The sequence below is a fragment of the Daucus carota genome, chromosome 7 (assembly GCF_001625215.2).
Source record: "Daucus carota subsp. sativus chromosome 7, DH1 v3.0, whole genome shotgun sequence".
NCBI lineage: Eukaryota > Viridiplantae > Streptophyta > Magnoliopsida > Apiales > Apiaceae > Daucus > Daucus carota.
In genome coordinates, this window is record NC_030387.2 from 40,791,465 (window position 1) to 40,807,415 (window position 15,951).

At 35.0% G+C, this 15,951-nt stretch overlaps 3 protein-coding genes across 22 annotated transcripts; 2 read left to right on the forward strand and 1 right to left on the reverse strand.

Annotated features, from left to right (window-relative positions):
- Window positions 1-1,450: 1,450 nt before the first annotated feature.
- LOC108194219 (uncharacterized) lies at window positions 1,451-9,333 on the reverse strand. 17 transcript variants are annotated; one of them, XR_010285343.1, is made up of 15 exons: window positions 8,999-9,333; window positions 8,128-8,766; window positions 7,977-8,021; window positions 7,690-7,902; window positions 7,464-7,564; window positions 6,981-7,106; window positions 6,139-6,450; window positions 5,268-5,906; window positions 5,117-5,161; window positions 4,830-5,042; window positions 4,398-4,704; window positions 4,121-4,246; window positions 3,446-3,587; window positions 2,764-2,838; window positions 1,451-2,490 (listed from the first exon to the last, which is right to left on the reverse strand). XR_010285343.1 is itself a non-coding variant. In XM_064080832.1 (12 exons), exons 10-12 carry the CDS (start codon window positions 4,678-4,680, stop codon window positions 3,482-3,484), a joined length of 309 nt encoding a protein of 102 aa, XP_063936902.1. In that variant the 5' UTR covers window positions 4,681-4,704; window positions 4,830-5,042; window positions 5,117-5,161; window positions 5,268-5,906; window positions 6,139-6,450; window positions 6,981-7,106; window positions 7,258-7,564; window positions 7,690-7,902; window positions 7,977-8,021; window positions 8,128-9,320; the 3' UTR covers window positions 2,857-3,481. The 17 variants fall into 17 exon arrangements, 1 of the variants encoding a protein (XP_063936902.1); XR_010285341.1 differs by having other exon boundaries at window positions 8,912-9,333; XR_010285346.1 differs by having other exon boundaries at window positions 8,128-8,365; window positions 8,455-9,333.
- Window positions 9,334-9,814: 481 nt separating this feature from the next.
- LOC108195077 (uncharacterized) lies at window positions 9,815-10,303 on the forward strand. The gene has a single exon (XM_017362009.1). It carries the CDS (start codon window positions 9,815-9,817, stop codon window positions 10,301-10,303), a length of 489 nt encoding a protein of 162 aa, XP_017217498.1.
- Window positions 10,304-10,562: 259 nt separating this feature from the next.
- On the forward strand, window positions 10,563-15,879 carry LOC108193441 (sulfite exporter TauE/SafE family protein 3). 4 transcript variants are annotated; one of them, XM_017360096.2, is made up of 15 exons: window positions 10,563-11,272; window positions 11,437-11,648; window positions 12,441-12,628; window positions 12,802-12,953; window positions 13,172-13,331; window positions 13,618-13,818; window positions 13,896-13,960; window positions 14,058-14,085; window positions 14,165-14,262; window positions 14,339-14,425; window positions 14,521-14,571; window positions 14,751-14,972; window positions 15,144-15,237; window positions 15,328-15,468; window positions 15,596-15,879. In XM_017360096.2, the coding sequence occupies exons 2-15, from the start codon at window positions 11,620-11,622 to the stop codon at window positions 15,679-15,681; spliced, it is 1,602 nt and encodes a 533-aa protein (XP_017215585.1). In that variant the 5' UTR covers window positions 10,563-11,272; window positions 11,437-11,619; the 3' UTR covers window positions 15,682-15,879. The 4 variants fall into 4 exon arrangements, with proteins under 4 accessions (XP_017215585.1, XP_017215583.1, XP_017215586.1 ...); XM_017360094.2 differs by having other exon boundaries at window positions 11,481-11,648; XM_017360097.2 differs by having other exon boundaries at window positions 11,481-11,648; window positions 12,823-12,953.
- The last annotated feature ends 72 nt before the right edge of the window (window positions 15,880-15,951 follow it).

A 15,951-nucleotide genomic window follows, 5' to 3' on the forward strand; every position in this document is an offset into this window, starting at 1 on the left:
ATTATTTAGAAGTAAATTTTTGAAATTAAATTTAGTATAATGCGAAATTCACATATCTAATAAATCTAATCAAAAAGAAAAAAATGATATAAAACAAATAATAGTAGAATATATTGTAACATGAAATTATACTGAATGTTGGAAGTTGATATCGAGTGCTTCTGTTTTTCAAAGGTGGACTATTCTGTATGATTCTGGAAAAATGGACTTAACAGACCAACACCTAAAACAGGAACAATAACATTGAAAGAAATAGAATAAACTCAAGTAATAAATTAATTTATTTATTTGTGCTTAGTCAGTCTTCAGAAATAACAGCTATTATATTTATATGCATCATATGTGAATCATACATACATATATTGTGGGTGTTTGGGAAGAGGGCTTCTGGGCTTAAAAGCCTAGAATCCCACTTCTTGGTTTATTGCAGTGGTGTGGCTACTGTATTGAGACACTTAAAATAGGTAAAAGAAGTAGGAGAAGAGAAGTTACGAAAGCTGACTTTTTTTGCTTATGAGCTTTTGCTTCTTTTAGTTTCTCATGTTGAGACACTTAAAATAGGTAAAAGAAGTAGGAGAAGAGAAGTTACGAAAGCTGGCTTTTTTTGCTTATCAGCTTTTGCTTCTTTTAGTTTCTCATGTTGTTGTTTACTTTTTATTCCTCATATTACATCAAGTTATCTCCATGATTGAATATAAGTATTTTTTTTTATTTAAGCTTTTGTCTTTAAGTTTATGAAATATTCAAATATATTAATATTATACATTAATATTTATATAAATTCTTTAACACACTTATAGATTACATAAATAGTTAAATGTGAGACATTTTAGTCCATCACAATATATAGTTTCAAATTATAATTTCACTTATTTAAATTATTGATTATTAATAAGTTATAATAACCGAAGTTTGGTTAAATCTTTTCATTCATTCCTAAATTATATTTTTAATATAAACTTAAGAAATAAAAATGAAAGTTATAAAAAAATGTGAGACAAAGCAAACCAAAAATCACTTTTTTATATAATATAAATATTAATCTAATCTAATATTTTCATCAACTTTTCTCAATTTATTTCGTAAATATCAAATAATTATATTACAAAACTATGAAACTATACCAACTTATAAGTTAAATTATCCAAACACTTAAAAAACTTATAAGTCACGGATCCAAACACTTATAATAGCTTATAAGTTCAAACTAACTTCTCACTTCTAATCTACTTTTTTACTTTAAGCAATAAGTCACTTCTTTTAAGCCCAGCCAAACGGCCCCATTATATATATGGCTATAGATGAGGCATAGAACTTTTCCATGAGCGAGAAGAAGCTGAGAAAATCCTAAAAGAACCAAAAAAAAGAATATGATGCACGTCAAATGTGTAAATTATTGAAATTGCTAAACACTTTAACAATTACATAGAAAACTCGGGAGCAGGCTTAAGTCATTTCATATCCACTGTCAAAATCTTGTGGTCTCACTGTTAATTCAATTGATCTTACAACTACAAAAAACACTCTTAGGTATAGGCTGTTAAATAAAACGAACTAAATTACAATATCATCATAACCAATCCATGTACTCCCTGCTACTGAATAAGTAGAGACAGTTGCGGCGTCATGTGTCACAGCAGCCTTATTTGCCAGGTTGTGATTCTCTATTTCAGAGAATTTTAGTACAGTATGCCTTCTGCCGCTGGACCTATACCCATAGCTGGGGCTCCAAGTCAGCTCACTTCCGGATCTTTCAGGCTCCAAGTCTTCCCCTAAAGTGGCAAGCCCATGATCACTTTTCTTCTTGGAACCCCGGCTTTGATCCAGGACTTGAGGCCATAACAGGTGCTCAAGTTCCCTGTTAAATCTAATAGTGCTGCATGGCTTCCAGTGGCATTTCGCGTCCACTTACCATAATAGTCATAATTCATTGCATTGATCCAATCCATATTTTTGCTAATTGAAGCTCTAGGGTATTTTACTGGAATCCCAGTAAAATTACCATTGGCATAATAGTATGCAGCAGCAGCAAGTAACAACTGAGGCTTATATGTAGCTTTAGCCTCTTTTTTCACCCCAGCTCTCCATTCATGTATTAACATCCCAAAACTTGGAATGCACCCTTTAGTCTTTGATGTTTGAGTAACTTGTATGCTTCATCAAACTTTTCCCGCCAGGCCATATTCCATAATCATGGTGTTATAAGCATATGCACATGGGACTTTCCTGTTCAGCTCCATTTGCTCATACATATTCACAGCTTCGTCCAATCTATTAGCTTTGCAGAGTACTCCTATCATGCTGATATATGTGACATCATCAGGACTGAGGCCATGTGTTCTCATCTCATGAAAGAAAATCCAAGCCATATCCACTTTACCAACCTTGCCAAAGGAATCAATACAGATATTGAAGAGGACTATATCCGCATTACAGGAGTTGCTTCTCATCTCATCCAACAGGGCCAGTGCAGCATCAACCCGCCCCTCCCTACACATCATCATATAGAAAATTCATGAATTGCCTTTTTATGACTCATTAACCCGCTATATAGATTCAATTTTGGAAGGAACTGTCCAAGGGAAAAAAAAATCCCCTATCTCACTACCAAACCTCCTCCTTTCTTATTTCATTAACTCAATTTAATATTATATTCTTTAATTTTATAAAGATTACCTTTCCTAATAAGAAATATTAGTGGTCATTGGAGTTGAAACTTTTCAATAGAAATATAACATTTTTAAAGATGCCAAAAAACCTTACCTTTTTCACGCTTTTGGTAATTAATTTGAAGGTTCCTGGTATGTCGGCATTCTGAGACAAATGAAGAGTAGAGTTCTGAAATAGAATGCATTTCGTAGATGACTTAAAACGGCTTGTAGAAGAAAGTATTATGAATTTAGATGAAGAATATGAATTTATGCATAAATTATGTCAAACTGTAATAGACAAAGGTCATGCAGAAAGTTACATCTCCAATTCTAGAATTTGTGCAAGTTGTTTCTATTGAGTAACATACCGTATAAGTAGAACCAATTGCATCACACGCATCAGTAGCAACATACAGTATGCTCTTTGCGATAATATTATTTTTCTATCAAAAACTATTTTAAGCTTAAGCTCTTTTCAAGTTAATGTTGTAATCTCTGAAGAAAAGACAGTTGTTGTATGATTATGAGTAATAAATCATATGTTATAGGCGGTTGACTCCATCCAATGTCATATTGTATAAAAACACGGCATCCATATTAGTAATTTAACCTTAAACTTATCCAAAATCATCTTTAGTGTCATAGTGGAGCAAAGATGATTTAACTACACTGATCCTTAGAAAAATTACTTCACTGCATTATTCAGAATGATTTCTCTTAATAATAAAAAATGATTTAAATATTTGATGCTTTAAATTTATAGATATAAAACGAAGTGTTGAATGAGAAGTGACCTCTCCATTAAGCTTGGGATTTACTGGATTGATTAATCAGACAGCTTCTCCAGAGGCAACGGGTTGACTTCTCCTAGGTAAATGATCACCCGGCAGGGGCATCCATCTTTGCCTATTATCGTCCACAGCCATATATTCAAACCTGTTTATCCAAGTACATATCAGCTATTAAAGATGGTTCAAGTGCCATATAATGCAGTAGTTAAAACATATTCATAAAAAAATTCTTGGGCTGGCGTAAAAACATTATGAAAAATTGGTATTTTTGTTTATCAGATTCATAAATTTCACCTGTGTCAACATACTTCCTATTTATTTCAGATATGATCCCTGTAGGGTACTTATGCCAGTTTGCAATGGGTTAGAGTCCAGTAAACACTGACTATTTTCCTTTAGCTCTTGAAGACCAAAATTAATTCTAAATAGTTACTCCCCTGTCCAGAAGGTATAAGTACCATAATGTATTAACAATAGTTCCAAAATCAATATTCTCTCAGATCTAGCAGGATTGTTTTACGCTAATAGCCACATAGAGTTGCACTTCAATATTTGAGTGTTCCATTTATCTATACAAATATTACATACTACCTTGATTACATCGATAAAGCAAAATTTTTTTTTTTTATCAATTTCAGTAATTTAAAATTTAAATAGAATACAGAGGATGATACTTACTTGTCTTTTCTTAGCTTGAAAGTGATTCTGCTTTCACCAATGCTGAAGCCACGCCATTCCTCTGACCCCAAGTGTTCATAAATGGCATAAGTATAGAAGCCTGAACTACCACGCAGCAATACAAACCTAAAAAAGAAAAATATGTATGAACTCATAAATTAAAGCAATTCTTTAATTTATATTAATTTATATGTATATATATTGCCGAAAAATTTAAAAATTATCAACAGATAGATAATCCGAAAGAAAAAATGTGATCATAAATCCGAATGTATACTTCAGGCGCCACTTATCCAAGTACAACAGAGAGATTAGTCTAACTGTCCCATGCTTTGGAAGCTGCAGTTTAACACAGTCGATTCATTAGTCCAATTGAAATGTCCATAAATTTATAAAAACGCAGGAGTGGACGAAAGGTTTATAAAAATTAAATGAATCAGGCACTTTGGGGTAGAAACAGGCCTAAGTCTGCGAGTTGCTTGCCTATTATAAAAATTTGACACAATGCACAGGTTGCCTTCAGCTAGAATCTTTGCTAAAGAATTCCACTTAGCAGGCATGACAATAGCGTGTACTGGAGGTTCCTACAAAGTGGACAAATTTAAAAAATAAATGAAATGTTTGTACATTAGAAAAGCAACTAATTTTAAATGTTAAGATTTTCAAAATTCAAAATCATTAAACATATAAAAGGATCAGGAAGCCATACATCACTATCGAGTGTAAAGAGCCAAGACACTCAGCCACAACTCATAGAAATATAGTATATTCTATCCAAGTGTAAAGAGCTTTTTACTAATAGTATTTGGCTTCTCCACCACTGAATTTGGATGCGAAGTTGAAGTCTTGCTTTGTTGAATCCTAATCATCCGATCATGCAGATACCTATCGAGAGCAGTACCATGGGAATTTCGCGTGTGCTCTATATAAATGTTGGAATCCTATTTAGATAATATTATATATTCACAAAATCAATGTCTGTGAATCATACATTACCCAGTGCATTTTCATTCGAAATTTTAGTCCAGCATTGTTTCCGACCTGCATCGGAGATTCTTGGATTAGGAATTAAACAAAAATAAACGCTTACAAATAGATTAAAACACCACAATGCCATCTTTGGGGAAGATTATTTTTGAAAATTTACCGGTATCATTCTCCTTGTTATCGGAGAAGCTGAGCTTGGAATCCATAAAAGAGGCTGTGAGATAAAAGATTGTAACGCATGAGTCTTGTGTGGGAAGGCGAGTCTACAGTCTCACTGGAAGCAGCACTGAAAGCTCCCGACAAATGCTGGTGGTAGTTAGCGAGCGGAGTTCTACTGATGACTGTGACAACATTAACAGGTCAAAACGATAGAGATAATTTGACACAATCAGAAGGACCTGTAAATCGCAGTCAAGCAATTGGTTAAGAAAGCCATAATTTGAAGAAGCCTTAAATCAATACCTATAATCAATTGAAAAGTCCTAACCGAAATGAAATAGATGGCCGAATCCAGAGTTTTACCAAAGTTTCTCGGAAGAGACTTACAGACATCCACAGGAAAGAGTTTGGACAGAGGCCAAGCTGCGAGAGACTAAGGAAGAGGCCAGAGGTCATTCAAAACTTACAAATGCATCAACATACAAAATCGATATTGAGAAATTATCTACAACAAAACCAAAACAAAGGCACAAATATACACACAATACATAAGATGAAAGAGGATGTACCTTTAAACGTAAATCGAAGCCTTGATTATATCGAATCCCCTGGTTTGGTTATAGCTCATTCGATTGAAGCCCTGAAATTAATGGTAAAGGAAAGAATCAGATTAAACATTCTTATTTGGAATGCGTAAGATTTAGAAAAACTTTCTTATCTGGAGCCTTTGACAGCAAGCAAAGAAATTCAGTTTGAATTTTGAAAGATAAAATTCATAGTCTAACATGAATCCCTGATTACGTGCACTTTCCATGATGGAAGAGTAGAAAGTTGTATTAAGCGATGTCGAAATCAATCATATAAAAGCATACCCGGTGCGGATGAATCACTCTCAGCAGTTTCCATGGCTTGCTGATTAAGATAAAAACTGATTGCCAATAATGGTTTTCAGCAGAGTAAATGAAACAGTGGATTAAAGAGTGGGAAGAGATCAACAGCATGCTAAATGTAGAATTTCCCAGCGCGGATCAGTATGATAATCAAGGTTAATCCACATGATTGGAAATTTGAATTCAGAGGAAGAGAATTGAACGGCAGAGGAAATTTGACTTCTCCTAGGTAAATGATCACCCGGCAGGGGCATCCATCTTTGCCTATTATCGTCCACAGCCATATATTCAAACCTGTTTATCCAAGTACATATCAGCTATTAAAGATGGTTCAAGTGCCATATAATGCTGTAGTTAAAACATATTCATAAAAAAATTCTTGGGCTGGCGTAAAAACATTATGAAAAATTGGTATTTTTGTTTATCAGATTCATAAATTTCACCTGTGTCAACATACTTCCTATTTATTTCAGATATGATCCCTGTAGGGTACTTATGCCAGTTTGCAATGGGTTAGAGTCTAGTAAACACTGACTATTTTCCTTTAGCTCTTGAAGACCAAAATTAATTCTAAATAGTTACTCCCCTGTCCAGAAGGTATAAGTACCATAATGTATTAACAATAGTTCCAAAATCAATATTCTCTCAGATCTAGCAGGATTGTTTTACGCTAATAGCCACATAGAGTTGCACTTCAATATTTAAGTGTTCCATTTATCTATACAAATATTACATACTACCTTGATTACATCGATAAAGCAAAATTTTTTTTTATCAATTTCAGTAATTTAAAATTTAAATAGAATACAGAGGATGATACTTACTTGTCTTTTCTTAGCTTGAAAGTGATTCTGCTTTCACCAATGCTGAAGCCACGCCATTCCTCTGACCCCAAGTGTTCATAAATGGCATAAGTATAGAAGCCTGAACTACCACGCAGCAATACAAACCTAAAAAAGAAAAATATGTATGAACTCATAAATTAAAGCAATTCTTTAATTTATATTAATTTATATGTATATATATTGCCGAAAAATTTAAAAATTATCAACAGATAGATAATCCGAAAGAAAAAATGTGATCATAAATCCGAATGTATACTTCAGGCGCCACTTATCCAAGTACAACAGAGAGATTAGTCTAACTGTCCCATGCTTTGGAAGCTGCAGTTTAACACAGTCGATTCATTAGTCCAATTGAAATGTCCATAAATTTATAAAAACGCAGGAGTGGACGAAAGGTTTATAAAAATTAAATGAATCAGGCACTTTGGGGTAGAAACAGGCCTAAGTCTGCGAGTTGCTTGCCTATTATAAAAATTTGACACAATGCACAGGTTGCCTTCAGCTAGAATCTTTGCTAAAGAATTCCACTTAGCAGGCATGACAATAGCGTGTACTGGAGGTTCCTACAAAGTGGACAAATTTAAAAAATAAATGAAATGTTTGTACATTAGAAAAGCAACTAATTTTAAATGTTAAGATTTTCAAAATTCAAAATCATTAAACATATAAAAGGATCAGGAAGCCATACATCACTATCGAGTGTAAAGAGCCAAGACACTCAGCCACAACTCATAGAAATATAGTATATTCTATCCAAGTGTAAAGAGCTTTTTACTAATAGTATTTGGCTTCTCCACCACTGAATTTGGATGCGAAGTTGAAGTCTTGCTTTGTTGAATCCTAATCATCCGATCATGCAGATACCTATCGAGAGCAGTACCATGGGAATTTCGCGTGTGCTCTATATAAATGTTGGAATCCTATTTAGATAATATTATATATTCACAAAATCAATGTCTGTGAATCATACATTACCCAGTGCATTTTCATTCGAAATTTTAGTCCAGCATTGTTTCCGACCTGCATCGGAGATTCTTGGATTAGGAATTAAACAAAAATAAACGCTTACAAATAGATTAAAACACCACAATGCCATCTTTGGGGAAGATTATTTTTGAAAATTTACCGGTATCATTCTCCTTGTTATCGGAGAAGCTGAGCTTGGAATCCATAAAAGAGGCTGTGAGATAAAAGATTGTAACGCATGAGTCTTGTGTGGGAAGGCGAGTCTACAGTCTCACTGGAAGCAGCACTGAAAGCTCCCGACAAATGCTGGTGGTAGTTAGCGAGCGGAGTTCTACTGATGACTGTGACAACATTAACAGGTCAAAACGATAGAGATAATTTGACACAATCAGAAGGACCTGTAAATCGCAGTCAAGCAATTGGTTAAGAAAGCCATAATTTGAAGAAGCCTTAAATCAATACCTATAATCAATTGAAAAGTCCTAACCGAAATGAAATAGATGGCCGAATCCAGAGTTTTACCAAAGTTTCTCGGAAGAGACTTACAGACATCCACAGGAAAGAGTTTGGACAGAGGCCAAGCTGAGAGAGACTAAGGAAGAGGCCAGAGGTCATTCAAAACTTACAAATGCATCAACATACAAAATCGATATTGAGAAATTATCTACAACAAAACCAAAACAAAGGCACAAATATACACACAATACATAAGATGAAAGAGGATGTACCTTTAAACGTAAATCGAAGCCTTGATTATATCGAATCCCCTGGTTTGGTTATAGCTCATTCGATTGAAGCCCTGAAATTAATGGTAAAGGAAAGAATCAGATTAAACATTCTTATTTGGAATGCGTAAGATTTAGAAAAACTTTCTTATCTGGAGCCTTTGACAGCAAGCAAAGAAATTCAGTTTGAATTTTGAAAGATAAAATTCATAGTCTAACATGAATCCCTGATTACGTGCACTTTCCATGATGGAAGAGTAGAAAGTTGTATTAAGCGATGTCGAAATCAATCATATAAAAGCATACCCGGTGCGGATGAATCACTCTCAGCAGTTTCCATGGCTTGCTGATTAAGATAAAAACTGATTGCCAATAATGGTTTTCAGCAGAGTAAATGAAACAGTGGATTAAAGAGTGGGAAGAGATCAACAGCATGCTAAATGTAGAATTTCCCAGCGCGGATCAGTATGATAATCAAGGTTAATCCACATGATTGGAAATTTGAATTCAGAGGAAGAGAATTGAACGGCAGAAATTAAGGAACAAATTGTGCTGGGCAGATGGGTTAGCGGGTCTCGGGTGGATGGAGCAGGCAAACAAAACGGGCAAAATTAGGATTATTTTTGAGGCCTTCACTAGCATGCATTAAGGATATATGGATATATGGATGACTATTATTATGATTTATACTGATTTTAGAAACAAACATAACACTGGTATATATTTTCAATATTCGAAATACTAGATCATCTAATATTAATAAATACTATATTGAGTCATTCTTTTCAACTAATAAATTGAAATTTTATTTATTTGTTGTGTGACATATATATAAGAGTTTTTCTTAAAAAATTATAGGTAACATATATATCAAATAAACATGTATCAATGTTTGATGATCGAGTCTTTTTATCATTATTTAATATTAATTTAATATTTCCCATCAGTAACAATAGTTTTTTTCCCCTTCTCTTGATACGAACAATTTTTTATAGTTGGAAATTTAATAAAGTCTAGATAAATGTGTTATGTGTTATTACAAGGCAAACGTCAGAGGCCGTTGTATCAAAACAGATAAAGATAAAATTAGGGTTAGGGTTTAATCTTCAAAAATCAATTATAATGGAAGAAGCAGCAGACGGAATATTCCACAAGATTCTCCCGCCGCGTCTCGAAGACGCCGGCCTCGAAGACTGTGCACTTCCTCCGGACTCAATCAGAGAAGCTTTCCTCAAAGCCGCCTCCGCCGTCCGATCTTCGCTCCTCTCCCAATCCGACGACGAGGATGACTCCACGTGTGTTCACAATCCCTGGCCGAGCACCGGAGACTCGGCCGACGCGCTCGTCGGAATATTGTCTGAGAGTTCGCCGCCGGGGAGTTGCGCCGGGAGGAAAGGCGGCGAGGTTCCGGAAAATCTGGGAGATAAGGTTGTGGGAGGTGTGAGTGATGATGACGTTGCGAGTGTTGATGAAGTTGTGGGAATTGGTGATGTGGAAGAAGGAGAGTGTTGTGTTGAAGAATTGAAAGGTTTGGGGATCGGAGAGAAGACGAAGAAGAAAGACGATGCGAAGGAGCCCGATAAGCCGGGTTTAACTGAAGGTTATGCTTGATATATGCGTAATTATGTATAAAGTTGTGAACTTGCAGTGAAACTTTGTAAGAGATGTTCGTGAATAATGAAAAAACTCGTGTTTTTCGGAATTGCGTTGGTTATGATCACTCTGTTTAATTTTCAGTGGTTGCTAAAATGTGATGAAATTGAAAGTATGTTTATCGGCTTCTCTTGAATTCATTCTGCAGTTTGGTTTGTAGGAGTTGCCGAGGTTGTTTTTTGTGAAAAGTGAATGAAGTATTATTTCTAAATCTGGTTGTGATTACTGTGTCTTTTGCAATTAGTTGATGAACTTGAAATTGTATATATTGGCTTTTGTTAAATCCATCGTCAGTGTAGTCTGTTCTGGTGATGAAGTGCATATGCAATGAAATATATTTTCTGATCTTGATTGAACTACTACTATGGCTAATAATATTTGAATTTGCAATTAATGGCAGTCAGTGTTATTTTCTTAGGAAAACAGATTATTATGATGCAATAATGCAAAAAAGGATATAGTTTGATTTAATGGTATTGTGATGATATGATACCACGAGCTTCTGGTATCACTTATTGCGATATTAGAAGGCATTTTGTGGATGATGAGAGAGAATAATAGGCCAAGTTTTACTAAAAGATGTATGATTTATATCTCATGTGAGAAGGGATATGAAATTGCAGCAAAACTTTGAAAGAAGAGCTGTTGTTTGTGGATAATAATAGATAGGGTAGTGTTGTCCCCAAGTTTTTTTAGCTCTCTGGTTGTGATTACTTTAAGTTTTGTTTGCGATTGTTTAATTTGTGATGAACCTAAGATTTTCTTTGTTGTTGAATCCTTGCATGAAAATGGTTTGTACAGGTGAAGTGCTTTGCCTGTAAGTGAGAATTGAGTTTTGAGTGCAGGTTTGCACGTCAGCATGGTAAAAGATCATGCATGCTTTGAGGGCAAATCACATGTTATGGCTATTTGAATTTGAAATATACGGTAATTGATATATCTTTAAATAAATAGATTATTTGATGTAGATATAGAAAATATGATAGTTTAATTTAGTGGTATTATGTTCAGTTGATACCATGAGCTTCTGGTGTCATTTATTGTATTCTTTTAATTAATTTTCTATTATAATTTTTGAGTGGTTTCCTTAGGAAAAGAAGCAGAAATTATGCAGCTTCTTATTTAATTTATTCAGTGAATGCATTAAACGGTGAAGCATTAATTGGCCTTATGAAGACATACAAGCTGATACAGAGAGGAAGGAGCGAAAGTGCGAGGAAGCAACAGAGCAGAATTGTTTCTATCGCTACACTCTACAGTACTTGGGTAAAAAAATGAGGATGTGGTTAATGAGAGAGTATAGGTAAATTATAACTGAAAGTTATGTTTGATGTAGAGAACTTCGTAAGAGATGATGTTGTTTTTGGTTGATAAATGAAGTAGTGTAGTCTTCAAGTTGTGTTCGGTTTTATTGACTTTTTTTTAATCTATGCATGAGTATAATTTGCACATCTGAAGTGCCTTTGCTCGAAAGAAATCTGCCATGTTTGGCAATTAGCGGTTAGCGGACTGAATTAATTATTTTGACGAGCCGATTGAAGTTGTATTTTTATTAGCTGATAGAATTAGTTGTTTTGCATGCAACTATTTGGTAAATAGCTGTTTAATTAGCTCTTTGTATTTGAAGTAGACACATAGCAAACCTTTGGTTGAAAAGCTCCTCCAAGCTGCCTTTTCAAAATTAGCCTTCGAGTCTAAACCGCTATTTCAATCCGTTAACTACCAAAGATGATCAACATGGTCAAACCTCTCATATGGGCCAAACCTCTAATTTTTCCGCAAACCTCTAACTCCAAACAAGGCCTTGGTTTCGGACATAGATGGGGTTTTGGGTTCAAGCCTGCATGTCAGCATGTTAGAAGAACATGCACTGGTTTAAGGCTTTGAGGGCAAGTCACCACTATGATGGCTACTTGAATTTGAAATATATGCTGATTGATATATCTCTTAAAATTATTATATTATGACGTACAAATAGATAATATGTTAGTTTAATACAGTGGTATTGTGATTACTTTATACCATCAGCTTATGGTGTCACTTATTATGCTCTGTCAATTAACTATTTATTGGAATTTTGGAGTGGCTTCTTTAGGAAAAGAAGAATGCAACTTCTTCTTTTGGATTTAGTCAAAACATGCATTAAATGTTATAGCATTAAATGCCTTTGTGAAGACAAACAAGCTGATACAGAGGGGGAGGAGGGAAAGTGCGAGGAAGCAGCGGAGCTGAAGGATGACGAAGCATGCTGCTCCATCCTTCTACTATTTTTAAGCTGTTCTGGTGCATTTTTTACTATACTCAAATATTGTAGTCCTTCAGATAAATTATTAGACAATCAAATAACTAAAGAAACAGTATATATTTAACAGAAAAGATTAGACCTTATCTGATGGCTAAGTCTGGAAAGAAAATGATGTTTTTACGATTAATTGCATCGGTATTTCTTCTTGTAGCTTCTGTGATTGTCTCTGCAGAACGTGGTCTTAAACAAGAGACAGCCAGTTACAGTCAGACACCAGAATACATGGCAGAAACCAACTACCTGCTTAGAGTAGTTAACTTCCTATGGCAAGAAGGGCAGCAAGGTTATGTGCATGTTTGGCCTGTAAGTTCATATTAAGTAAATATTTAAGTTTGCCAACCACGTTCACAATATTTTCGAAGTTCTCTGACTGATTCTGACCATATATGTACAGCTTTTTTAGTTTGCTTTATTAGTAGATGCACATGTTATTTTCAGGGTTAGCTGACACAATTGTTTTTAGGTATTTGTATTTTGTTTTCATTAATCGCAACTCTAACATCTGCGATTTGACTTTACAGGAAATGAAACTAGGGTGGAGAATTATTGTTGGTAGCATAGTTGGATTCCTTGGTGCTGCTTTAGGGAGTGTTGGTGGTGTGGGCGGTGGTGGCATATATGTTCCCATGCTTACTCTTATTATTGGATTCGATGCTAAATCATCAACAGCTCTTTCAAAGTGTAACATAACTCAGCTTACTCTCTTATTAATTATAATCATGATAAGCTATTTTTTCATTTTCCTTTATAGATCCCTTTTACTCAGTATATGTTGGGCATGTTTATTTACTCCCTGCAAATATATCTTTCTCACTCACTTATGCATGTTCATGGAATTCGATTAAAGTTTTATCTCTAAAGGGTCTATGCTCGAACTAAAAATGATATAAGCTGGAATGTTCTTATAGTTGATTTCATTGATTGTTAATTTTGTTAACAGCAGTTTCAACTTTGTTTCATTGTTCAGGTATGATCACTGGTGCAGCTGGTGCAACTGTTTATTACAACCTTAAGCTGAGACATCCTACACTTAACTTGCCTATCATTGACTATGATTTAGCCCTTCTTTTTCAACCAATGCTAATGCTTGGGATCAGCATTGGAGTTTCATTAAATGTGATGTTTGCTGATTGGATGGTTACAGTGTTATTGATTGTTCTTTTTATGGGTAATTAATTCTCACTTGTAAATTTACCCTGTGTTTAAGTTGTATGAGTTGATCTGATTGGTTGAGCTTATCTGCAGTAACATCAACCAAGGCATTTCTCAAGGGTGTCGAGACATGGAAATTGGAGACCATGGTTAAAAAGGTGCTTAGAAATGGGTCTCAATTTGTCTTCTGCAGATGTTGTCATTGTACTACTAATCAATTAATCTATTCATCTTTTGTCTTGCTTCCATTTCCAGGAGGCTCTTAAACGCATTGCATCTAATGGTGAGTTGGACCAAAGCAGGTTTATGGTTTATTATAATAATATTTGCAGAAGAGAAATCTATCTCATCTTTATGATCAGGTACTGAAGGTGAAGGTGAAACAGTGGCGTACACACCTCTACCTGGAGGCCCTAATAACAATCCCCCCACTGCATCTAGTGAATCTAAAACATCAGAGGTAAAGCTTTACTTTATTTTTTTATAACTGCAGATGGGACTCTTGATTTTCATACTGACGTCTCTATGATTTTCAGATTTCTCTTTTTGAAAACATCTACTGGAAAGAGCTTGGTATTCTTGTTGCTGTCTGGGTCATTATTCTCGCGCTACAGTTAGCAAAGGTTTTAAAATCACGTGATCTTCTATAAGCTTATAAGGCATGTTGATTTGTCCATCAACAGACCCAATTAATGAGAGCTTTGGATGTTTAATGCAGAACCATATGGAACCTTGCTCGCCAATATACTGGGTTTGGAATCTATTGCAGGTATTATTTATATGCTGTCCCTTATCTGCAAATGTATGTGTGTGATATTGAAATGGAGATGATGTATCTTCTCATGATTCAGACCTTCAGAGGATAAGTCTTGTTTGATATTGTTCTACACAGAACCCAACATATATGTGTTTTGTCTTTAGTATTGAAAAACTCTTACTGTCTTTCAGATTCCTGTGGTTGTTGGGGCATCTGGATATGAGGCAGTTAGCTTATACACTGGAAGAAGAGTAATAGCTTCTAAGGGTGAAGCAGGAACAAATTATAAATGGCACCAGCTTGTTCTTTATTGCTGTTATGGCATTGTAGCTGGTATGGTAGGTGGGCTGCTTGGTCTTGGTGGTGGATTCATTTTGGGGCCACTGTTTCTCGAGCTGGGAATTCCTCCGCAGGTACAATTACATATTTACAGACAGAAGACAGAAATATAGCTTTCTTCGCCAGCAGTTTGTACAAAAGCATAGCTAAATGAGCTCGCTTACAAACTCTTACCAAATCTTTGTATACATCTCAATACATGTGTATATATAGCTGAATTAATCAGTAAAGGGACTTCAATATAGGTATCAAGTGCAACTGCAACCTTTGCAATGACTTTCTCAGCCTCCATGTCGGTTGTAGAATATTACCTATTGAAGCGTTTCCCAGTTCCATATGGTAAGTTATCATTCAACATTACCTGCCTCTACTCCAATCCTGTCTGATTATGTAGTAGAGCATGTATAAATTTTCAAAGTCCTTTTTCAGCTCTGTACTTTGTTGCTGTGGCCATGGTGGCTGCCCTGACAGGACAACATGTGGTAAGAAAGATAATCGACTTTCTGGGGAGAGCGTCCTTGATTATCTTCATATTGTCCTTCACAATATTCATAAGCGCAATCTCTTTAGGCAAGTATTTCTGGAGGCTCTCGTGCTATTTCAACTGTTTGCTTTGACAATTAAACTAAGGTTTTCATTCAATTCTTTAGATAATCATGCTGTCTACTAACCAACCTATTTGTTCTGTTAAAACCAGGTGGGATTGGAATAGTAAACATGATTGACAGGATGGAGAGAAATGAGTACATGGGGTTTGAAGATATGTGCGCATATAAACCTTGATGCTGAAGCTTCTGTTCAATCAAAACTCGCGATAAGTTCCTCAAGCACCAGGAATCAGTTTACTCATGTATTTCGCCTTAAATCTTTGAACTCTTGATGTCAATAAATTTGTATCGTTAAAGACAAAATAGTTGTTTGATTTTGATCTTCCAAATTCAGTGTTAACATTTAAGTCTGCTTTTGTTCGAGTTTTCACTAGATGATCATTTCCTTTTTATGTCATATGTCATAATTCAAGCTGGCTGCTGCTTGTTTCGCAAATTTTACAAA

Bases quoted from the DNA above. Each gene is read 5' to 3' on its own strand.
- LOC108193441 (XM_017360096.2), top strand. From the start codon at position 11,620: ATGAGGATGTGGTTAATGAGAGAGTATAG. The intron at 14,426-14,520 runs GTTTTAAAATCA...TGTTTAATGCAG, and splicing joins TCGCGCTACAGTTAGCAAAG to AACCATATGGAACCTTGCTC. The intron at 15,238-15,327 runs GTAAGTTATCAT...GTCCTTTTTCAG, and splicing joins GCGTTTCCCAGTTCCATATG to CTCTGTACTTTGTTGCTGTG.
- LOC108195077 (XM_017362009.1), top strand. From the start codon at position 9,815: ATGGAAGAAGCAGCAGACGGAATATTCCACAAGATTCTCCCGCCGCGT.
- LOC108194219 (XM_064080832.1), bottom strand. From the start codon at position 4,680: ATGCCTGCTAAGTGGAATTCTTTAGCAAAGATTCTAGCTGAAGGCAAC. The intron at 4,247-4,603 runs GCAAGCAACTCG...TTTCTTTTTTAG, and splicing joins GTGTCAAATTTTTATAATAG to GTTTGTATTGCTGCGTGGTA. The intron at 3,588-4,120 runs GTAAGTATCATC...TTGGATAAACAG, and splicing joins TTCAAGCTAAGAAAAGACAA to GTTTGAATATATGGCTGTGG.